This window comes from Gorilla gorilla, chromosome 7, assembly GCF_029281585.2.
Source record: "Gorilla gorilla gorilla isolate KB3781 chromosome 7, NHGRI_mGorGor1-v2.1_pri, whole genome shotgun sequence".
NCBI lineage: Eukaryota > Metazoa > Chordata > Mammalia > Primates > Hominidae > Gorilla > Gorilla gorilla.
Genome location: NC_073231.2, coordinates 72,077,038 through 72,102,193, shown reverse-complemented (window position 1 = coordinate 72,102,193; position 25,156 = coordinate 72,077,038). Strand labels below are relative to the sequence as shown.

Below are 25,156 nucleotides of genomic sequence, written 5' to 3'. Positions count from 1 at the left end.
CCTTTCCCTGGATCTAGCTGGGAGCACTACTCCTGTCCCTGGATCTAGCTAGGGAGCAGTGCTCCTTTCCCTGGGTCTAGCCAGGGAGCATTGCTCCTTTCCCTGGGTCTAGCCAGGGAGCATTGCTCCTTTCCCTGGGTCTAGCCAGGGAGCATTGCTCCTTTCCCTGGGCCCAGCCGGGAGCACTGCCCTGCCTTCATTCCTGCCTCCTTGCTCCTTGGCTGCAGCCAGTAGGACAACAACCACAACACGGAGTTAACTTTCTACAAAGGGAAAATGTCCTCCTATTCCCCACTCCCCCAAAATGTATGCCAGCCCTTTCAGAGGAGGGCGGGAGATCCCCTTGATCAGGTATTCAGAGCTGGCAAAAGACAAGTGGCTCCATCGCTTTCTCCTGCTTCCAGCTGAACGTGATAATTGCTTATTTTTAGAACTGCCTCTGGTGACAGGTCATGAGCGGGCTGAGAGGTAACTCAACAGAGAAGCCCCGGAGCACCTACAGTGTGTACTAACCCATGTGCGCTCCTGGCATGTGCAGGGACTCAGGCAGCATTTATAAATTCTTGGGATTGTGAGTACTGAGCTGAACTGCTTAGAACCAATGTGCCGCAGATGGCTGAAGGTAGACAGAGGAGAGTCCCAGGCATGTAGGGACAGTGGATCATACTCACACAGGGGTGCTCTGCAGTCAACAGACTGCCCGCGTCCATGCAGCCTGGGAGAGAGGGCAGGGAGGGGCGCTCTTCTGCGGGAAGAGGAGCTGCCCCGGGACTGGCAGGGGAGTCCCCACCCCGCCTCCTCTGGCACAGGCTTAGCCAGCCCACACCAGCACCCTGGGATCTCCACTGCCTGCCCCGTCTCCTCCCACTGCCCCTCTCTCTGAAGCCACCCCTGTGTGTCATCAAAGCCACCAGAGCAGGAGACTCCACACACCACTCCCTCCCTCTTGTCCCCTCCCAATGCACACCATCATCTTGCGGCCAGACAATGAGCATAGGACAGCTATTCAGAAAAGCGCGTGGCTTCGGAGGCTCAGGACATGTCCTGACGGCACCTGCAGGTTTTCTTTTCCTGGGGCCGCGGGCACTGGCGGTGCTGCACCTGCCGCGGGCCAGCGCCCTGCCTGTCAGCCGCATACCTGGGCGCTGGTGCAGGCCCTGGCCTGCTCCACATCCTGCCCTGCTGCAGTTCTGTCTCCCCACTGCACCACCTCTCAGTAGACTCTGTGGAGCAAGGCTGTCCCTCCCAGACCTGCTATTTGATTTTCTAGAATCCTGTGGCCATGAAAGAAGAGAAAAACACCACTCCCTTAACTCTCTGCTTACCTGTTTCCTTTTTTAAAAAATTCATGGCATGAAAACTTTTTTCTCCACTCAATCTTTTTCTTTTTCCACCTCCCCCTCGCCCCACTCCGTGTTTTTGTTTTCCTCCTCCTTTTTTCCTTTCCCCTCCTCTTCCTCCTCTTTCGTTTCCAAGACAGCAAACAGCAACTCTGTTCTTCTAGACTGAGAGCTTGGTGCGTGTAGGGGCAGGGCCGCTTCTCCGCAGCGCTTCCGTTGTCTGGGATGGGGTGTGCCGGCGCTGGCTGCAGGGGCTGCACACATCACGCACACATCCCACGGCGTAACCGCCAGGGTCCCTGGAAATACGGAAGGTGCACCCACTTCCTGGTTAGTGACTAACTTGAATTTCTGGGGCTGCTATGTTCTTTTCTGTGTTTACATGGATCAAAATACAGTACCAAGTAATGAGAGATATGAAGAGGGAAGCAGCTTGCCTTGCACTTAGTCAGATTCACACTATCCCAATTAAGAACACAGCAAGTGGACCACGGCATGAATTTGGCTTGTTGGAGCTCACGTAACTTGGATGCAAGTTCATGTTTATCTAATGGGATTTTAGACTTTTATCTTTTCATACAAATCATATCTCATTAATTTCCCTTTGATATTTTAGCACTTTAGAGCCAGCATAACAAACACATTAAATCTTGAATGTGGTTAATCAGAACCCTAGACGTGAGCAGTGTGATGCCAATTGCTTTAGAATTAGTGAACTCTTGATGGGATGAGAGAGATTCAAATAACTCTACTGCATGTGGTAAATGGGATACACTATGGTGTGTATGTCTGTATGTTCTGAGTGTGTCGTGAGAGAGATGTGTGTGTGTCTGTGTGTGTGTGTGTGGGGGGGAGGGTAGTTGCATTAATGCTGACTCCAAGAGGGTAGCATTCAGGAGCATTCTGGTGATGTTTACACCAGCACTTTACCGGACTTTCATGAAATTAATTTTTCTAAATTCAATTATTAAAGATACTTTAGAAACATCCTTCAACTTCCTTATACTAGTAAGAGACTTAAGCAATGCCATGCATTTATTACAGGGAGGGATCCAGAAACCAGGGTTCCCCATTTCCAGGCTTTTGGTGCCCATACTTAATCATTACACATGAGCACCTATGAAGAACCTAAGCACACTCCAAGATGGGCACACATGTCACTGTCCTGACACACCTACCATAATCCATGCATTCAGATCATACTTACAGTTTATTCAAAGGGGGAAACAGCTTCCCTCTTTGTAACATGATGTAACAGACATTATCTCATTCAATCCTACCTTACAGAAACCCTGCGAAGTAGAGGCAGAGAGAGCAGGTGTTATTCCAATTTTACATAAATTTAATTTGTGGAGTAATTAATAACCTATAAATAGGGTGACAATACATCCTGCTTTGCCTGGGACAACCCCAGATTACATTGTGCTGATGTAACTATGAGCATCTCCTTTCACGATAGCATCCCATTTGGGATGATAAATGCCATGGTTCCTACCAACCTATAATCACTTTTCACTTATATCACACTTTCAAAGTTCATGTGACCTGTGCCATGCCAGGCGGTATCTTGTCAGGGCTAGAACATGGGTAATGGCCTGGGCTGCAGGTCAAATCTGGTACAAGTCCCAGCTCTACCGTGTCCCAGCTGTCTATCCTTGGGCTAGTGACTGGCACCTGGAAAGCACCACATTATAATTTATTATGTTTGCCACTTCATTTCATGGCCTCTTATCATTGGCATCTTCTTCTTCTCTAGGTAGAAGCCTTTCCCTGACATCATCCGAGATGGCCCAAAGAAGCATTCCTTGTCCCTCTCTAGTTGAGGAGTCTGGCTTCCACCATTCTCCTCACAAGCAGGTGGTGGTCTTTGCCTCTCTTCCCTCTTAGCATAGTCTGTTGACGCTCCTCTCACTCTGACTCTCTTGGTGCCAACAGAGTTTTCCAGCCTAGTAACCACTCCATGTTCTCCACCACATCTGAACTCTTGGTAAGGCCAGGTCCCAGCCTAATGTCCGGATTCTTATTAGCACCAAATATGAAAGGCATTACATCCAAGCAGGAAACTCCCACTAAAGAAAGCAAATCCCAAGGTATGTTCAGATGAGAAGAGTGGATAGGAGAGGAATCAATGATCTCACAATACATGTACACCACATAGCAACCCAGCCTGCAGCCACGAGGGTCTGCTGGGAGATTCTGGAGCTGGAGACACTCACTCACTCCACAGGAGTAAGTGGAGGATATGTGGCGAGAACAGATTTGCTTTAGACAAAGGTCTTTAGCATTAGAACTAGATAAGGTCTGAATCTTGGCTTTTGCCCTTTTCTAGTTGAGACACATAGGACGTTCCTGATTTTCCAAAATCCAATTTCCTCGATCTGTAGGATGAAAATAGTAAGTAATGTTTACTTCTTAGGATAGTTGGGAGAAATTAGTGAGACAATGCAGGTAAAATGCTTAGCCCAATATCTGGAACAAAAGGGCTCATTGGATTTTCATATCATGTATTATTGAGATTATGGGGATCTTAAAAATTTAATTTATTCCATTTTCTGACTTTATCATGTTTCTAAAGGATTCATGAAGGAAGACATGACTAAATGGTTTTAATTAACCTCCCAGACTTCCCAGTGCTTTTGGGCTAATTATTTCTGCTGGGAGGCAGTGACTCAGGCTCTAAATGCCACTCACAGAGAGGATTCCTAAACCCTTCTGCTTACTTCCACACTGTTCTCTGTCTTCAGGCTGTGTGGCTCCGAGTAGTGGTGTCCTCCCTCAGGGAGCAGGCTGCTTAGGTCCCCTTCATCCACACGAGGCTTTGGAAATGCAGATGGGAGGTGGGCAGGTGCAGCTCAGGCTAGGAGATGGCAGCCTGGGTTTCAACCAGTGCATCCAAATGTCCTCCACGCTGACAATCTCTCACCCCAGGGACCTCTGTGAGCCTAGCTGGGACCACATAATAGGGGCAGTGTGGAGCAAAACAGAAAAGAGGGAAGTGAAAATAAATGAGAGGATGTGTGTTTTAGGCGAGGAATATTTTCTTGAAGGGTAGGTAGGAGGCTTGAGGTCCACAGAAAGCCACAAATGACCAATGGTGGAGCTGGGTCAGTGAGCTGCTGCCTGGGCAGTGATGCCGATAAAGGCACTTCAAATGCAGACGTGCGCCCAGCCTCATTAAGGATGCCTCCATTAGATTTCCTGTCTTTATTACTTTCCCATGAAACTGAGAAAGTTTGGCCGGGCGTGGTGGCTCACACCTGTAATCCCAGCACATTGGGAGGCCGAGGAGGGCAGATCACGAGGTCAGGAGTTTGAGACCAGCCTGACCAACATGGTGAAACCCTGCCTCTACTAAAAGTACAAAAAATTAGCCAGACATGGTGGTGTGTGTCTGTAATCCTAGCTACTCAGAAGGCTGAGGCAGGAGAATCGCTTGAATCTGGGAGGCAGAGGTTGCAGTGAGCCAAGACCGTGCCAGCTTGGGTGACAGAGTGAGACTCCTCTGTCAAAAAAAAAAAAAAAAAAAAAAGAAAGAAAGAAAAAGAAAAAGAAAAAAACTGAGCAAGTTTACTTGAGATATATCTGTTAGAAGTGCACTTTGATTTACTTGCTACCTGTTTGGGAGGGCTTGTCCCTCAATGGCAACTTAGACTGGAAAACACTGCAAGACACCATCTGCCTCAATCTCTGACAGAGAGGGCAGTCACTCCATCAGAAAATGCAGATCTATTACTTCTGCCTCTTTTGGAAATATTACCAAACCATCCTCACAACTTGCTAAATTGTAATTAATGTATATATGGGTTAAATTTCTATTTTATTATGTATCTTTTGTAGTCGCTCTATGTCTAATGCAATTCCCAATCCTCCCTTGGTTGCACTTGGTGAGAACTAAACACTAGCTGTGAACAACTGGGCGAGCGTCAGAGGTGACTCTGGGAGGAAATGGCCCCCTGAGATAAGACACAGGGTCAGGAAAAGCACGGGAGCTACAGAGCAGCTCAAAGGAACTTTCTCCAGATGGTTGTCTTCATAGTTTCAAAGTAATTGATTTGAATCCCCTTTAACAACCTTCTTTAATACAAATGATATAACTTTGTGGGGGGAGGCAGGAGAGGCGCTATTACCATGAATCCAAGCAGTGACAGGTGACGACACAAGCGGCACATGGAATTATCACTTTACATGGTGAATGGGGTTAGGGCAGGGACAACCGACTTAGAATACATTAACCCTCATGGTGTTGCACAAAGTAGGAACTTAGTGAATGTTTTGGATGACTTTATGGTGCAAGCAATTGCAGGCCTGGTTTCTTACAAGTGCAGTCTTGTACACAGAGATATTTGCAGGTTAAGAATGCAGGACTACCAGTTTTCAGTGGTGGTTTTAAAATCCTGTAGTTAAAAAAAAACACTTAATTGTTTCCCAAATAGAATTTCTTCATGCTGCTTGCGAGGTGATGTCTACCTCTCCTAAACAGGCCTAGCCTGGCTTTCTGGTACTCCACACAGAGTGCTGGGAAGAGAAGGGGAAGCCAATGAGAGGAGCCAGTTAGAGGAAGGCTATCGCTAATCCTCCAAATTATAACTGCTCATCCACAGTCTTAACCTACCCCTCCCACAAACCCAGGCAAAGACCAAGGTCAGTCAGGTTGGCTGTACTTAGCGGGGAGAAAAGTCAGGCCAAGCCTAGCAGTCAGGAGGTGAGGGCATAGAATGGGCAAGAGGGGAGAGACAGCTCTTCCTTTAAGCTACCCCAAGGGTACTTAGATACCCTTACTATGTGGTGAGTTAATTTTCAGTGTTACAATCATTTCTGAGTTGGCACAGTAGTGAAATTAAGAGAATCCATCAATCTAGATATTGCAGCACAAGGAAGTGATTTGGGCAGTTTATGATGAACGGCAGAGGAGATGTGTTCTAGATGTATTGAGAGGCTCTTGAACAGAGCTTATGAATTCTTACAGTCAAGTGCCATGATCATCTTAAGCTGGATTAAAATTACTTAGGATTTTTTTGTTGTTAACATCTTTTAGGTTTAAATAATGTCAAGTAATAAAAGAGGGTTATTCATATGGAGGTCAGTATATACTCAACATACAGTAAAAAGTTTAGGTACAGATGTCTAAGAATAGTACTTTAAATGATAAATTAAAATCATGCTCATGACGGTCCGTGATACTGGTAAGGAAATTAAAAGAATGTATATTGCAGGGAAAGGGAGTCTCATACATTGGGGATGGCAGTTCAGTTGGAAGCCTTTCCTGATGAATGGTCTGGCAACACGTGCTAGAAATCTCAGAATTATGCAGAGACTCTAACCCAACAATTCTACTTTTACAAACTTACTCCAAGAAAGTAAGCACTATGTTATGTGAAAAGGTTTATCTACAGGGAGTGTTCAGTATTAGAATTATTTATAATAGCAAAAATGTGGAAACATCTGACATGTCAATGGCAGGAAAGTGGTTTAATAAAGTCAGTCATGATGGAATACCAGGCAGCCATTACAAGTCAAGCTACAGACAAATAATGACCTTAAAAAATGTTCACAAAATAGTAGTACACCAAGACAAAAGTGCATTTTCAATATGAGCATCTGAAAAATACAGTATTCTCTTTGCAAAAATGTAGGTGTACTTACAAATGCATTGTAAAAGTCTGGAAGGATTTATATCAGAATATTAATCAATATTTTCATCTTATTTTAAAATTTCCTAAATATCTGAAATATTCTTCAGAGAACCTCAATTCCTTTGTAATCAGAAAAATTAGTTAAAATATTAAAAGCAGGCAAGTAATATCAACAAGATGATACACTAGGAGATCCCAGCTCTTGTCTCCCCAACAAAAGCAAGAATTTAACAGCTACTTGCCAACAAAAATAGCTCTGAGAATACTCCAGAGTACAGTGAAGAAGCTGCAGGAACCCATTAAAGCACCCCCAAACCAAGGACAGCTGTATATAAAAGTGTTGGAAGCGTTTTATCTGCATCACCTCATCTTCTACCCTGGCACAGCTTGGCAACAAAGGGGATCGTTTTGGCTGTGACCTCTCTCTGTGGGTAAAAAGGAGAGCAGAAGTCCAGTAGCCTTCACCACTGAGGACCCCAGCAGCTTTTGTCACCATCATGGACACCCACAGTTTTTATGACTGATGGTGCCCACAGTCTTCACTGATGCTGACCCCAGCTGATTAAGCTGCCCAGAGTCCAAGATGTATCCACCTGGAGCCAGAGCTGTCACACCCCAGCTGGTGCCTTCACACCCACCAATAGGTGAAGGTCTTTCCCCACCAAAGGCAGCCCATAAAAGTGTGGAAGAGGTGACTGCTCCTTCGTGTGTAGATATAAATGCAAAGCTACAAGAAACATATAAAACCAATGAAACATGACTGATTTTCCAGTAACCAACCCCAAAGAAATGGAAATCCTTGAATTTCCTGACAAAGAATTCAAAATGATTGGTTTAGAGAAGGTTAGTAAACTGTAAGCTGCACACCTGCACTCCTCAGCCCTTGGACAGTCGATGGGACCAGGCACTGTGGAGCAGGGGGCAGGCCTGTGGGGGAGGTTTGGGCGGAGCGGGAGCCCACCCAGACAGGTCGGGTGGGGCTTGGGCATGGCGGGCTGCAAGTCCCGAGCCCTGCCCCGTGGGGAGGCAACTGAGGCCCGGCAAGAATTCTAGCGCTGCTTGGGCGGGCGGGCAGTGCTGGGGGACCCAGTGCACCCTACGAAGCTGTTGGCCCGGGTGCTAAGCCCCTCACTGCCCAGGGCCGGCGGCACCCGCAGGCCAGCCGGCCACTCCAAGTGCGGGGCTAGCCAAGCCGGCGCCCACCCAGAACTCGTGCTGGCCCATAAGCACCACGTGCAGCCCCGGTTCCAGCCTGCGCCTCTCCATGCACACCTCCCCACAAGCAGAGGTAGCCGGCTCTGGCCTAGGCCTGCCCAGAGAGGGAATCCCACAGTGCAGTGGCAGGCTGAAGGGCTCCTCAAGCGCGGACAGAGTGGACTTCGAGGCTGAGGAGGTGCCGGGACCAAGTGAGGGCTGATAGCACATTGTCACCTTTCAAGAGAACACAGTCAGACAACTCAATCAGGAAAACAACACGTGAACAAAACTAGAAGTTCAACAAGGAGATAAAAGTCATTAAAAAACCCAGAATTTCTGGAGCTGGTAAGTACAATGAATGAAACAGAAAATGCAACAGACAGCCTTAAGAACAGATTCAATGAAGCAGAAGGAGGAATCTGTGAATCTGAAGACAGGTCATTTGAGATTATCCAGTCGGGGAGAAAAAGGAAAAAAAAAAAAAAAACAGTAAAAAAGAATGACGAAATCCTACAGGATTTATGGGCCATAATCAAGTGAACCAATATATGCATTGTGAAAGTATCAGAAGGAGAAGAGAAAGAGTCAAGAATTTTACTTAAATAATTAATGGCTTAAAACTTCCCAAATCTTGGGAGAGAAATGAACACCCAGATTAAAGAAATGCAAAGGACCAGGCTGACCAACATGGAGAAACCCCATCTCTACTAAAAATACAAAATCAGCCAGGCATGGTGGCACGTGCCTGTAATCCCAGCTACTTGGGAGGCTGAGGCAGGAGAATCACTTGAATCCAGGAGGCAGAGGTTGCAGTGAGCCGAGATTGCACCACTGCACTCCAGCCTGGGCAACAAGAGTGAAACTATGTCTAAAAAAATAAAAGAAACACAAAGGGCCTAAAATAGGGTCAACCCCAAGAAGGATACAATGAGATACATTATAATCAAATTGTCAGAAGTCAAGAATAAAGAGCATTTTGAAAGCAGCAAGAGAAAGGTGACATCATATGTAAGGCAATGTGGATAAGACTATCAGTGGATTTCTCAGCAAAAACCCTGTAGACCAGGGAAGAGTGAGATAACAAAATCAAAGCACTGAAAGAAAATAAAAAAAACCCTGCCAATTAAGAATACTATACCTGCAAAATTATACTTTAAAAAGGGAGAGATAAAGTCTTTCCCAAATAAACAAAAACTGAGGAAGTTTGTTACAACTAAACCTCACTTACAAAAATGGTAGAGAGTTCTTCAATTTGAAATAAAAACATGGTAAGCAGCAACATGAAAACAAATGAAAGCATAAATCTCATTGGTAAAGATAAATATGTAGACAAATACAGAATAATGCAACACTGTAGTATGTAAATTACTGTTAACCCTAACATAAAAGTTAAAAGATAAACATTTAGTAAGAGACACACAATGTACAAAGAAGCAAACTAATTACAAGAACACAAAATGTGTGGGAGGATTAAAAGTATGGTTTTTGTGTGTGATCAAAGGTAAATTGTTATCAACTTAAAATAGACAAGATATTTTATGCAAGCCTTGAAATAACTACCAAAACCCCTATAATTGAAATATACACAAAAATACCCAAAAACAATCATTACAAAACATCATCAAATCAAAGAGAAAACAACTGCCAAACAGAAAACAATAAACAAAATGGCAATAATAGGTACATAGTTATTAATGGTTGCTTTAAATGATTATAGATTAAGCTGCCCAACCAAAAGGCATAGAGTGGTTGAACAGATTTTAAAAAGATCCAGCAATACGCTGTCTACAAGAGACTTGCTTTAAATTTAAAGGCACATATAGGAGGAAAGTTAAAGGATGGAAAAAGATATTCCATGCAAATGGTAACCAAAAGAAAGCAGAGGTGATTATGCTTATATCAGATAAAAGAAGTATTAAGTAAAAAATTATCTTAAGACAAAGGACTGAGAAATGGTCAATTCAACAGGCACATATAGTAGTTTTAAATATATACGCAACCAATATCAGAGCACCTAAAGTATATAAAGCAAATATTGACAGATCTCAAGGAATAAATTTATAGCAATACAGTAATAGTAAGGTACTTTAATATACCACTTACAATAATGGATAAAATATCCAGACAGAAAATCAGTAAACAGATGACTTGCACAACACTATGGATGAAAAGACCTAACAGACATGTACAGAACTTTCTATCCAACAACAAAAGAATACAGTCTTCCCAAGCATACATGTAAGGTTAGATCACATGTTAGGTAACAAAACAAATCTTAACAAATTTAAGAAGACTGAAATCATTACAAGTATCTTTTCCAACAGTAACAGAATGAAACTAGAAATCAATAACAGTAAGAAAATGGGCAAATTCACAAATATATAGAAACTAAACAACACATTTTTGAACAGCTATTTGTTCAAAGAGGAAATCAAAGGGAATTTAAAAATTATCTCAAGACAAACAAAAACAAAAACAAAAACACAACACAAAACTTATACAATGCAGCAAAAGTAGTATTGAGGAAAGTTTACAATGATAAATGTCTACTTTAAAAAAGAATAGAGATCTCAGGTAAAAAAACCTAACTATACACCTCAAAAAACCAGAAGAAAAGAACAAACTAAGCCCAAAGTTAGCAGAAGGAAAGAAATAATAAAGATAAAAGCAGAAATAAAACAAATAGGGAACAGAAAAGAATTAACAAAACTAAGACTTGGTTTTTTGAAGAGATAAACAAAATTGACAAACACCCGGTCAGACTAAGAAAAAAAAAGACTCAAAATCATAAATGAAAGAGAAGCCATTACAATGGATGCTTCAGAAATAAAAATGATCATAAAAGACAATGAAAAATTACTATGCCCAAATTGGATAACGGAAGAAATGGATAAATTCCTAGAAATATACAACCTACCAAACTGAATTAGGAAGAAACAGAAAGCCTGAACAGGCCAATAACAAATAAGGAGACTGAATCAGTAATCAGAAAGTTCCTAACAAAGAAAGGTCCAGACCAGGTGGCTTTCTAGGTGAATTCTACCCAACATACTAAGAAGAATGAATACCAATTCTTTTATTTTTTTAAACTCCTCTAAAAAAATAGAAAAAAAGGGCCAACTTACAAAAACTCCTTTCTTGAGGCCAGTATCAACTTGATTCCAAATCAGCACAAGAAAAGAAAACTACAAGCCAATATCCCTGATGAACATTGGAACAAAAATTTTCAATAGAATACTAGTGAACTGAATTCAACAGTGCATTAAAAAGATCAAAATGCCATGACCAGGTGGAATTCATCCCTGGGATGCAAAGATGCTTCAGCATATGCAAATCAATTAATGTGATACAACACAATAACAAAAGGGAAAGCAACCTCACTATCATCTCAACAGATGCAGAAATAAAGCATTTAACAAAGTTCACCAACCATTCATGATGAAATCTCTCAATAAAATAGGTACACTAGGAACTTACCTCAACACAAGAAAGGCCATGTATGAAAAGCCCACAGCTAACATCATCATTAAAATAAAGAAACTTTCTGTAAAACTTCTGGTAGAAACGGTGCTCATTCTTGCCATTTCTATTTAACATAGTACTGGAAGTTCTAGCCAAAGCAATTAGACAAGTAAAAGAAGTTAAAGCATTGTTGCGGGAAGTCAGGGACCCTGAATGGAGGGACCGGCTGGAGCTGGGGCAGAGGAACATAAATTGTGAAGATTTTATGGACATTTATCAGTTCCCAAATAATACTTTTATAATTTCTTATGCCTGTCTTTACTTTAATCTCTTAATCCTGTTATCTTTGTAAGCTGAAGATGTACGTCACCTCAGGACCACTGCGATAATTGTGTTAACTGTACAAATTAATTGTAAAACATGTGTGTTTGAACAATATGATCTCAGTGTACCTTGAAAAAGAACAGAATAACAGCGATTTTTAGGGAACAAGGGAAGACAACCATAAGGTCTGACTGCCTGCGGGGTTGGGCAAAAGGAGCCGTATTTTTCTTCTTGCAGATAGCCTATAAACGGACATGCAAGTAGGGAAGGTATCATTAAGTTCTTTTCCTAGCAAGGAATATTAATATCCTGGGGAAGGAATGCATTCCTGGGGGAAGGTCTATAAATGGCCGCTCTAGGAATGTCTGTCTTGTGCAGTTGAGATAAGGACTGAGATACGCCCCGGTCTCCTGCAGTACTCCTCAGGCTTACTAGGGTGGGGAAAAACTCTGCCCTGGTTAATTTGTGGTCAGACGGGTTCTCTGCTCTCGAACCCCATTTTCTGTTGTTTAAGATGTTTATCAAGACAATACGTGCACCGCTGAACATAGACCCTTATCAGTGGTTCTGCTTTTCCCTTTGTCCTATTCCCTCAGAAGCAGGTGATCTTTGTTAGACCCTTATTAGTAGTTCTGCTTTTTGCCCTTTGAAGCATGTGATTTTGTACCTACTCCCTATTCTTACAGCCCCTCCCCTTTTGAAACCCTTAATAAAAACTTGCTGGTCTGAGACTCAGGTGGGCATCATGGTCCTACCAATATGTGATGTCATCCCCAGTGGCCCAGCTGTAAAATTTCTCTCTTTGTACTGTCTCTATTTCTCAGCCAGCTGACACTTATGGAAAATAGAAAGAACGTACATTGAAATATTGGGGGCAGGTTCCCCCAGTAAAGCATCCAAGTTAGAGAGGAAGGAGTAAAATTACCTCCATTTTGAAACATCATCATCATATATGTAGAAAACCCTACAAACACAACAATGACAACAACAACAACAGAAACAACAACACACTGTTAGAACAAATAAGTGAATTTCATAAAGCTGCAGGACACGAAATCAACTTACAAAAATCAGTCACGTTTCTACCCACAAATGAGCTATCTGAAAAAAATTAATAAAAAACTCATTCCTAATAGCAGCAAAAAAATAAAAAATAGTAATAAACTTAACCAAAGAGGTGAAAGTCTTATGCACTGAAAATTATAAAGGCAATGATGAAGGAAATTAAAGAAAATACAGACCAATAAAAGGGCATCTCATATTCATGAATTGGAAGAATTTATATTATTAAAATGTTCATACTACCCAACGTGATGTACAGACTCAATACAATCCTTATCAAAATCCCAATGGCATTCCTCACCCTGAAACACACAATTCAACATCATTTTTTCTGAACTAAATAGAAAAAATAAGCAATACGCGTGTGCCTCCTTTTTTACTCACTTGAGACAATATAGACATTTAGTTATTCACATATCACTGAATTCATTTGGATCTTTGAATACTTGAGCTTCAAATTCCATCTGGCTCTGTAAAAAAAGGTACTCAATTTAGTATAAATTTCCAAAAAAGGTAGAACACCACAAAATATTCTGTATGTCTCCTTAGTGTAGAGACAGGATAACTGAGGGTGAGTGGGCATCGAGAACTTCTGGTGTTCATGTGTTTCACTCACAGATCTCATGACTACACTCAAAACACAGTGCTTGGTTATGTGGCCACAAAGATGAGCAAGACCAATTGACCCAACTCTCCAAAAGTCTCCAGCCTGGTGGCAGAGACTGGCCAGAAACTTGCAAGAATCAGTCAGGGCTGCATGGGCTGTGGTAGGGAAAGGCACATGGTAGACTATGGGAGTCCAGGAGGAACAATCAAGGCACAGCCGGGCCTTGGTTGGGAACGAGGCACTCTCTGGAACAGGAAGGCTGTACTGAGAGCCAAGGGTGAGGGGGATGTGGTTCAGTAAGGTAAGAAGCCAAGAGCATTCAAGGGATTTATTCACAAGGTGGGAGGATGACCTTGCAATAGCAGATTCAGGGGTAGATGGGAAGAAGTGATAGTAGTTAGGTATTAAATCTGGACAATTCTTTCAAGAAGCTAGGCTTTAAGAAGGAAAGCCATTATATAAGAAACAGAAGTAATAAGTGTGAAATTAAGGTAAGTTCTCTCCTTTTCTTTCCTTCTTCCTTTCATTCTTTCATTTTGCTTTTCAGATGGGACTGTTTTGAATCTTTTAAAATTCTAATGGGAGCCGGGTGCGGTGGCTCATGCCTGTAATCCCAGCACTTTGGGAGGCCGAGGCGAGCAGATCACTTGAGGTCGGGAGTTCGAGACCAACCTGACCAACATGGAGAAACCCCGTCTCTACTAAAAAATATAAAATTATCCGGGCGTGGTGGCGCATGCCTCTAATCCCAGCTAGTCGGGAGGCTGAGGCAGGAGAATCACTTGAACCTGGGAGGCGGAGGTTGCGGTGAGCCGAGATTGTGCCATTGCACTGCAGCCTGGGCAACAAGAGCAAAACTTCGTCTCAAAAATAAATAAATAAATAAATAAATAAATAAATAAATAAATAATAAAATTCTAATAGGAAGGTTTCACTAGAGAGGGAAGAGATGGAAGATGTGGTATAAAGATAAAGGTAAATGAATGAAATAGCTTCTGAGGAGATGGAGATATCCAGAGCTCCCCATCAGGCACTTCTGAGACCCACCCACCAACCTCACCATCCATCCACCTCATCCATTAACCCATCCACCCATCCATCTACCCACCCACCTACCTCGCCCATCCACCCACCTCACCCATCCATCCATCCATCCATCCACCCATCCATCTACCCACCCACTCCATCCATCCATCCATCCATCCATCCATCCATCCATCCACCCACCCACCCCATCCACCCATCCATCCACTCATCCATCCATCTACCCACCCTCCCATTCACTTCATCCATCCATCCATCCATCCATCCAACCATCCAACATCTATCTATCCATCCATCCATCCACCCACCTATCCATCCATGTACCTACACAGCCATTCACCTCATCCATCCACCCATCCACCCACTCATCATTTCATCTGCCCATCCATCTATTCACCTACCTCACCCATCCATCTGCTCACCTCATCCATCCATCCACTCATCCATCTACCCACCCACCTACCTCACCCATGAATCCATCTCATCCATCCATTCATCCATCCATCCATCCATCCATCCATCCAATCCATCCATCCACCCATCTATCCATCCATCTACCTACCCGCACATTCACCTCACCATCCATCCATCCATCCACCCACCCACTCATCTTTTTATCTACCCATCCATCTACCCACCCACCCACCTCACCCATCCACCCACCTCATCCATCCATGCATCCATCCATCCATCCATCCACCCATCCATCTACCCACACACCTACCTCACCCATCCATCTACTCACCTCACCCATCCATCCATCCATCTACCCACTTACCCACCCACCTCAACCATCAACCCAGTTCATCATCCATCCATCCATCCATCCATCGTCCATCCATGCATCCACCCATCTATCCATGCATCTATCTATCTATCTATCTACTCACCCACCCATCCATTCACCCACCCACGCATCCAACCATCCATATAACCAATCACCCACTTCACCTATCCACCCACCTCATCCATCCACTCATCCATCCATCCATCCATCCATCCATCCATCCATCCATCTGCCTCGTCTATCCGTCCAATCATCCATCCATCCATCCATCCATCCATCCATTCATCCATCCACACACCCATCCATCCATCTACCCACTCACCTCAACTATCCATTCATCCATTCACCCATTCACCCATCCATTTACCCACCCACACACCCACATCACCCATCCATCCATCCATCTGTGCATCCATCCACCCACCCACCCATCCACCTCACCCATCCATCTTTCCACTCATCCATCCATCCATCCATTCATCCATCCACACACCCATCCATCCATCTACCCACTCACCTCAACTATCCATTCATCCATTCACCCATTCACCCATCCATCTACCCACCCACACACCTACATCACCCACCCACCCATCCATCCATCCATCCGTCCGTCCGTCCGTCCGTCCGTCCGTCCGTCCATCCATCCACCCACCCACCCACCCATCCACCTCACCCATCCATCTATCCACTCATCCATCCATCCATCCATCCATCCATCCATCCATCCATCCATCCACCTACCCACCCCATCCATCCATCCATCCATCCATCCATCCATCCATCCATCCATCCATCTCTCATTACTAGACACACACCATGTGCTACACACGGGGTATGGGGAAACACAGTGAAACAAAGACTCAGTTCCTGGCCTCAGTGAGCTGACATCTACAAGGCGAGACAGATATACCTAGGTAATAAAAAGAGCTGCTAAGAAAAAGAAAGAAAGCAGGGCTAGGGGATGAACAGGGAAGATTGTTAAGATGGTCAAGACAGGGCTCTGTGAGGAAGCGGCATTGCAGCAGAGACTGGATGAAGTGAGAAAATGAGGCCCAGGAGGGTCTGGGGAAAGGGCTTCTGGACAGAGGCAGCAGCAAGCGCACAGGCATGGAGGAGGCACATGAGCCAGAGGCTGTGGCTCCAGCAGCAAGAGAGAAGGGAGATGATAGGACATGTGGGTGGAGAGAGGGAAATGGCCCACTGGGTCCACTTCAGAACCCTCTGGGGGGGGGTTTTGAGTATGGGAGGGGCCTGACAGCATTTGCATTTTAAACATACTGGACATTGTAGAGAAAAGTCAGTAGGGGATGACAGTGGAAGCCAGAAAGCTAACAACCTAGGCTAGGTAACATATAACAGTGGCTTAACTTAGAGTGGTGGCAAACAGATGTGAGGAGAAGAGGCTATATTCAAGGACATATTTTGGAGGTGTAGCTAACAGTGTTAAAAGAGAGAAATTAAAGATGGCCCCTAGGTTTTGACTGAACAACTGGGCGTATGTGGTTGCCACTTATTGAGATAGGGAAGACTGGGGGATGGGTGAGTTTTGGGGAAAAGTCAAAAACATGTTGAGGAGATCTAAGTGGACATGTTGAGTAGGCGGCAGGAGACACATGCTAGGGCTGGGAAGAGTGATACTGTTTCTATATCACATCACACTGCCTGCCTCAATCTTCCAGGGATGCCTCATCACCTTCAAGACTAAATCTGAGCTCCAAGCTCCACAGGCTGTGCTTCTGCAGCCTTATCACCAGCCTCAGAGCACACCAAAACCTCGTCCAGTGCAGATGTATTTGCATATCTTGCTCCATCTCTTTCTTTCTCTCTCTATATCTCTCTCTGTCTCTCTTTTGTGCATACATCACGCATTGCTCAGATTATTTTTCCCCATCTGACCTGGCTATTTTGTCCTTTGAAAACCAGTTACTCTGATAAGCTCCCTGCCCTACCAGTCATTTACCAGTCCTCCCATACAGCTGTTTAGATGACCTCTTCTCAAGTTCCACAACACTCTACACATATCTCTATGACTCTGGCACCAGGGTACCCAGGGTATTCCACTAACAAGTGAGTAAACTTGGACAAGGTGCCTAAACTCTCCAAGCCTTGGTTTCCTCATCTGGAAAATGAGGCTAATATTACTACCTACTTCACAGGGTTGTTATGGGGATTAAATGAGGCAATATGAGGCTTAGTGTTTACAACGTTGCCTGGCATTGATGAAGAACATACAAGTAATTAAGTATCATTATAATAATATGTATCATACTCTTGTGTAATTATTTTCACTGGAAAATATGAGCCCTTGAGTAAAATCACTGAGCGTTTCATCTGTGCTTCTGGCACACATTAAACCTCATTAATTGTTTCTGACATGGATGAGTTAATGAATGAAACACAGCACTGGGTCACAATAGTACCATGAAATGAATCAGCAGGTTATTCAGTGGGCTTTCTGTATTTAAAAGGTATTCTTTCTTGGTGGACAGGATTTGTCTGATCCACTACCCATTAAATCAAGAAGTCCTGGGTTGTTCTACATTCTACTTTGATTACCGTTCAGGGAAAGTCATATCAATACCTTTGGATCAGGAAGACATGGCCCAAAGGCCTCCAGTAGAAGAGTCTCTTCTCTCACAGCCAGTTCATAGTCTGCAAAAGACAGCTTTCCATCATGGTCATGATCCTAGGGGAATGAGAAACATGTTAGGCAACACGTAAAATGATTACTGCAAATACATGCTGTTTTCATAGTCAAGCGTTAATTTAAAAAAATGTGCTAGGCTGGGGATGGTGGCTCAGGCCTGTAATCATAGCACTTTGGGAGGCTAAGGCGGGGTGATTCCTTGAGGCCAGAAGTTTGAGACCATCCTGGGCAACATAGTGAGACCTCATCTCTATTAAAAAAAAAATTAGCTGGGCATGGTGGTGTGCGCCTGTAGTCCCAGATACTTGGGAGGCTGAGGCAGGAGAATTGCTAGAGCCCAAGAGTTTGATGATGCAGTGAGCTGTGATCATGCTACTGCACTCTAGTCTGGGAGACAGAGCGAGACCCTGTCTCAAAAAAAAAAAAAAAAGTGCTAGAAAAATAAGAGGTCAGGTGGTGAAACTGAAAAGAACTATTAATATGTTGAGGAGCATAATTTATGTGTTTTATTTAAGCAAGCAGGGAACTGAAAATTATAATAATTTGAATTCTTATTTCTAGCCCATATCTGGCCCACAAATTTTAATAAAAAACTGGACATTACCCATATTTACCATTTTCTTAAGTGTTATTTCAACCAAATCTTTAATTCCTTCATCAGGGTCTTCCTCAGATGGCTGTTTGAGAAGGCTGTTCTTCAACATGTGAAACATTTCCTCCTTTGAAATGAATCCGTCACCATTCAAATCAAATACTTCAAAGCAATCTTTTTAAGAAAATAACAAATCATGAATTTCATGCTATCAGTAAGGTAATATTTTCTCTGATAAACTTTTCAGGGTCAAGTTCTATCTTGATGCTGTACCCACAGGTCTTAGTGCAGCCTGATTTGCATTGTAAGTGTCAATGTATACTAGGATATATACAATAATCCTTAGGAAATATTTCCTGACTCTCAATTATGAAAAAGCATACCAAGGAACGGTAACTTGAATATCTTCACCTTGAAACTCTTGGAAAACTGATTGAAATATGGCTCATAAGCAGAGTTCATCAGAATTAATTGAGAGTTAATTAAGAATGAGAACACTTGAATCGATATTCTCTAGTTTTATGGTTACAATTCAAGTAATGAAATCTGTCAAATGCTTAATATATAAATGTATATGCACATAATTAGCATATGTAGTAATGCCTATGGAGTCTTCCTTCGCATAAATTACTACTCAGAATCACTTGAGTTTTCTTTTTATTAACTTTCTTTCATATTTTATTGACTTGAATTCATTCCATAAAATAGGCTAGTGGGATTCAAACCAACTAACCAGCCAACCAACAAACCCACTTTACTGTCTGGGTTAAAAGACACTGATTTAAGTGCTTTAGATATGTTATTCATAATGTGCGAACCAATAGGACAACCTGCAATCTTACATTTCATTTTTTCTTCCAAAGATCCTCGAAGAAACAGTGATAATCCATGAATCCACTCCAATACATTTACACAGCCATCATTATCTTTATCAAAACCTCGGAATACTAAAGGGAGAGAGGTTAAATGGAACACCTGTCCTGCATGATAACTCTCAGTAAAGTATCTACATTGGCATCACTCACTTTTAAAATTAAGAGAACACTTCAGCTTGTAAAGTCCAATATTCTCATTTGACGAAAGAGGAAACTAAGACATCATAATATCATGAAACTCTTTTATTAAACATTCAATTTTTAAAATGTTTTTGTGGGAACAAATACAATTCTCAATGTCTAAGTATATTAATCATTATTTAATAATAAGTATGTTGCTATAAAATCTGTTGGTCATATTAATTAGATAAATATACTAATATAAATAAAATACTTAATAGTTTTGTTACTCAAGTCATTACTTGATGCATAGAATTATATCTTGTCACTGAAATATCTTCTATGATGTAAAGAATGTAAATGTCCTTTTAAAACTATTCTATTTATTATGTTTATTAAGTGGAAATCGAAATGTTCTAGGTTATCTGATATAACGTAAGAGAAAGGTAGTTAGTCAACATGACTTTGTCTTCTTCTTAAATACACAAAATAAAGCCAATATTACCTCCTTTTCTATGATCTTCTCAAAATTAAATTTGTATATTCCAATGACACTGGGAATGCAAAACACTAAGCTTCCTACCAAGAGGATGTCCAAGCACCAAACCCTTTTTTTTTTCAGTTATGGCTGGATTTGGCTAATTTGAATCTTGTGTGTCTCTTACCTCTGTCCATAATCATGTCATCTGTCATTCCAAATGTCACATGCAGGATGTTTCGAAATGCATTACGATCCAGTCCAACAACCAGACCTTGCCTCTCTACTCCTCCCAACAAGTCATAAAAAAGCTTTATAAGACAGTTCACTTCAAATTTATTAACTGAAATAATAAAATAGATATAACAAAAATGAACCCTTAATCTTTAAGTTCTAACTTAAATTTTGCAATAAGTTTACAGACAAACAACGTCAAAGACATCAAATAGGTAATTGTCAATAGAAGACTCTCCTGTTTTGAGATTCATGAACCCTTAACTTAATAGAAATAAAAAAAGCAGCATACCCTCCAAACAGGAATTCCCATGTTTAGGGAAAAAATACGATACTATTAGCCAAGTTACTAGAATAATGATGGTGGTGTCGGATTCTAAACTCTACAAGGCTAGTAGAAATATGTCTCAAAATAAGAATGGTAAGACTAAAGAATGGTAACTTTTTCTCGGTATTTTTACCATGGCATTCACGAGATTTACAACTTCTTTTCCCTGGAAATAGATGTCAGGTTCATGAGAATTAGGTAACAATTTTCATTTCAGTTTAGGCTTCATGAATTCATAAGCCAGATTTTGGAAACTAGAGTCACCAGTTTTCCAATAAAAAAGCTTTAAAGCATATTTTAGCACCCAATATGGCTCTTCTTGAGGATTATGCAAAAATTAACATGCAACTATTCAGTAATAGTTTGGAGGAAGGAAATTTTTATTTAAAGGATATATACACAAACAGATACTTGCTCATACACATTATTGTATAAAGGACCATCGTTATAAATATCGAGTTAATTATTTGTGTTCCAATCCCCATTTGAGAATGTAGGTGGAAGGGTTATTGCCTGGTCTTGATAATATAAAAGCTCAAATACCAAGTATGGGTGGAAGTTGGGGAAAATTTATTTTGAAACCAGTCAAAACTGTGATTGAGCATTTTAACAAACAAGGACAAAACCTGTGTGTGTATAACAGAAGACAGCATCTAGGAATGGAAAAATCACACCTCATCCTAGAGGTCGGTACAGGCATTTGTGGGATTTCTGGTTTGGAAAACCACATTTAAAGAGAAACACTAAAAAGTCTGGGAAAAAAGATTCAGCAAATAAATAGTAGGAAACAATATAATGGTTATGATTTCAAAAACAGCTGTTAGTCACTGTGGAAAACAGTATGATAGCTCCTCATAAAAATTAAACACAATTATTGCGTGATCCAGGAATTCTACTTCTATTTACATACTCAGAAGAACTGAAAGCAGGAACCTGTACAACAATGTTCATAGTGTCATCATTCACAACAGTCAAAAGACAGATGCAAGAATCCATCAATGGAGGAATGGATAGACAAAATGTGGTGTATTCATACAATGAAATATCACTCAGCCTTAAAAAGGAAGAAAATTCTGACACATAGATGAACATTTATGGATATTGCACTAAGTCAAATAAGCCAGACACAAAAGGACACATATTGTATGATTCCTCTTATATAAGGTACTTAGTCAGATTTATAGAGACAAAGTAGAATGATAGTTGCCAGGGACTAGGATGGGGAGGGAATGGTGAGTTAACATTTAATGGGTAGAGTTTCCACTGGGGACAATGAACAAGTTACGGAGGTGGATGGTGGTGTTGGAAGCAGAACAGTGTGAATGTACTTAATGCCATGAAATTAAGCACTTAAAATGGTTAGAATAGTAAATTTCATGTTATATGTAACCACATACACACACACACACAAACCTCCTAAAAAGCAAGAGCTGTTAGTGGTTGGGGAAGAAAAGCCTGCATGAAGAATGATGTACTCTGTTCATGTACATAAAATGGTAGCAGAGGGGATGTTGGTTAGCCATTTTTCCATCTCAGCTGAAATAAAAATTTTTAAAAACTAGTTTAATTTATTACCCAAAGGATCAAAGGTTAGCCATAAGAAAACTTTTATTGCTAAACATTTCTTAAATTCTAGAATACAATATTAAATGAAACAAGAAAATTCAAGAATAGGTTTTCATCTTCTTGGAATGCTGTAAATGTGTCCTGCAGAACATATCTGTAGAACGGTGCATGAACTAGATGCTCTCTTAAGATCTTTCACTCTTCTTTGATTCTACAAAATTTATCCATTGAATCTTGATAGCTTTATTGTCTTGCAACTAAAACAAAATTTAACTTTAGGGGAAAGTTCTTCCGTTAAAGAAAATTTAAAATTATTATAATGTCCATGACGTATAACTATTTCTATAGACTTTAACTAATAATCATCTAAGTTTGTAAGACCCATTAAAAATTTTTTAGTAAAGAAAAAAATCAAGAGCAGACTTTTTCCTGCCATATTTTTACTTACCTTTAAAAATATACACTCACCTTTTGATTGTTCACAGAATGATTGTCTGCAATGCATTCAGACTTACTGAACAGAGACTAAATCAAATTCAAACTTACAGAAAGGGACAAAATCAGTATTGTGTATAGCAGCTATTGCATTGTTTTTGAATATTTATCAAAAATGTTTACTAGATGTTTACTAGAAGAATACCTATTCTCCCAGAAATGAAAGTGTTTTAAGAAAAACAATAACAGAACAAAACTCTCATCAGAGTATAGTAGTCATAATAATATCTTAAATTACAGGATTTTTTTCCTAAACATTTTAAGATGCGTACACACACCATAAAATTCATTTATATCACCATCCACTAAGAGAGCATTACTTACCAGGTATTAAATCAGATACTAATGATAATTAGAATGCACTAGATCTTACAATCTCTAAAACTACATCAACATGTTTATTCCTTCTTTTTTGAGCGACTCGGTTATTTGGAGGATTGTTGCTTCTGTTTCTTCAAGTGGCCAGTAGTTTTGCAATTAGCACACACAACCTCTAAGTTTGCTCGACAGGCAATTATCTTCCTCATCTAAACCATACCCACGGCTTCCTTGCTAAAGTGCAATTATGTTTTTCAGTCTGAATATAAACTCAAAGTTTCCTATGAAATTCTAGGACCACCCTTTCAAACGCGAGATTAGAGCAGGTGCCTTCAAATAGGGCTCATCTTGTCACCTGCAAAGTCTTCTTTATCTTTCAACACCAGGGGCCACTGGAAAGTGGGAGTCTAAAGTTGGGAACCCATTCTTTACCACGTGTTTAGTTGTGCTGAACTCTGGTTTCCAAACAAATATTGTTCTGAGGCACAGATGAGATGACACAACTCATCTCTCCTAAAGATGCTGAGAAGTTGAGCACCGTTTTCTCCTATGGGTATCTTGGTAAGCTTCCAGAACTTGGACCTGCGGGTGTATGTGCGAGTTAGAAAGCAGGGTGAGTGCACGGTCTACCTTCGTGGTGCTACTTTTCTTGAGACCAGTGGGTTTTAGCATTTATTTTACACCTCACTGAGGCTAACATCACATGTTTCTATCAGGTAAAAGAAGAGGCTTGGAGAAGCAAGTAAATGCATGTGTGGGAGTGTAGGTAGCACTAGAGGCGGAGACCTGGGTTCCTAAGATCAAACCCAAGGAGCTGGCACCCCGGGATTCCCTCTCTGACTTCTGCTTAAGGGGCCGGGGTGGAGGGGCAGTGGGTAGCCCACAGAGGCCCAGGAGGCGGGAAGCAGGCACAACAGCGGACCTTAGCACCGGGTGGGACCCAGGCTCGATCCAGGAGCCTCGGCCTGTCCAGCACTACATTCTTACTTACAATGCTTGCAATTTTTAGTTAAGGTGTCCGTCAGCTTCTGCAGCTTCTTGCGGTTCATGTCTGGCGCTCAGAGAATCGGGCCGCGGCGGGGGTCTCGGGGCGCGCGGCTACCGAGACCCTCGCGGGACCCCTGCGAGCCCTGGTGCTGGGGCAACGCGGTGAGGTCTCAGTTACTGATCTCGTGCGCGGCCCTAACAGACGGTGTAGCCAAGGCAACGGCTCAGCCCGCCGCGGATTGGCTCCCAGGCTGCCCGCGACGTAGCCAAAGCTACAGCTGGGCCCCGCCCATCGGCTCAGCGACTGCTCGTGCTGGGTTCTGGGTGCGCGGTGCCGCCGGCAGGGTCCCAGCTGGCCGCCTTGAGGGCTGTATTCTGACTGTTGACGTTGGAGTTTAAATGTTCAGTTGTTGCTGGCTTTTGAGTTCGCAGCCTCTTTGCTTGATTGCAGTGTAAATCATTAAAATCTGAAATGTGGTGTGCACGCTGTATGAGAGGTGTTTCGGGTCGTGAGCGTCACGCCTCAAGGGAAGGCCCAAGATCTTGGACATCTTGGGGTCTGGAGCAGCGTCACAAAATAGCAAGGTGCTGTCCAGAGGACGATCTTGCCGGGCCTCCCGTCGGAGGGCGAGAAGCTTGCTCTTTGGGCGGAGCCACTGCTTAGGTTGTCAGTCTTGGTGCGGTAACAGGAGGCAGTCTGTCACCTGAGGTCTTCAAGCTTTTAGTTGTGTTTCTGAGAGCAAGGGGAAATTGGAATACAGCCACGGGTTGCCTAAGGAGCGGGACGCGTTCCGAGGTCACTAGGAGATTTCATCACTGTGTGCACATCACGGTGCACCGACACAAACCTAGATGGCCTTGCCTACTGCACGCCAGGCTGTATGGTACAACCCATTGCTTTTGGGCTGCACCCCTGCACAGCAGGTCACAGCGCGGAATGCTGCAGGCAGCTAAAACAGAGTGCTAAGCACTCTGGGGAAGGTGCAGTGTTCCAGTACAGTGTTACATCTTATGGGACCACTGTCCTAATGTTGTCTGACGTTGACTTAAATGGCGC

At 42.3% G+C, this 25,156-nt stretch overlaps 1 protein-coding gene across 8 annotated transcripts; it reads right to left on the bottom strand.

Moving 5' to 3' along the window:
* Positions 1 to 1,432: 1,432 nt before the first annotated feature.
* CLXN (calaxin) lies at positions 1,433 to 24,802 on the bottom strand. Of its 8 annotated transcripts, none has more exons than XR_008667775.2 (9): positions 24,104 to 24,802; positions 20,359 to 20,514; positions 19,541 to 19,645; positions 18,721 to 18,872; positions 18,041 to 18,145; positions 13,403 to 13,488; positions 4,061 to 4,286; positions 2,548 to 2,632; positions 1,433 to 1,639 (listed from the first exon to the last, which is right to left on the bottom strand). XR_008667775.2 is itself a non-coding variant. In XM_031013570.3 (7 exons), exons 1-6 carry the CDS (start codon positions 24,159 to 24,161, stop codon positions 13,429 to 13,431), a joined length of 636 nt encoding a protein of 211 aa, XP_030869430.1. In that variant the 5' UTR covers positions 24,162 to 24,802; the 3' UTR covers positions 5,456 to 5,855; positions 13,403 to 13,428. The 8 variants fall into 8 exon arrangements, 3 of the variants coding, with proteins under 3 accessions (XP_030869430.1, XP_055204639.1, XP_030869429.1); XR_010134986.1 differs by having other exon boundaries at positions 4,061 to 4,282; XR_010134987.1 differs by lacking the exon at positions 13,403 to 13,488.
* Between the last annotated feature and the right edge of the window lie 354 nt (positions 24,803 to 25,156).

Bases quoted from the DNA above. Each gene is read 5' to 3' on its own strand.
- CLXN (XM_031013570.3), bottom strand. From the start codon at position 24,161: ATGAACCGCAAGAAGCTGCAGAAGCTGACGGACACCTTAACTAAAAAT. The intron at 20,515-24,103 runs GTAAGTAAGAAT...TTATTATTTCAG, and splicing joins AACTAAAAATTGCAAGCATT to TTAATAAATTTGAAGTGAAC. The intron at 13,489-18,040 runs GTATTGATATGA...CTTTTTTTACAG, and splicing joins CATGTCTTCCTGATCCAAAG to AGCCAGATGGAATTTGAAGC.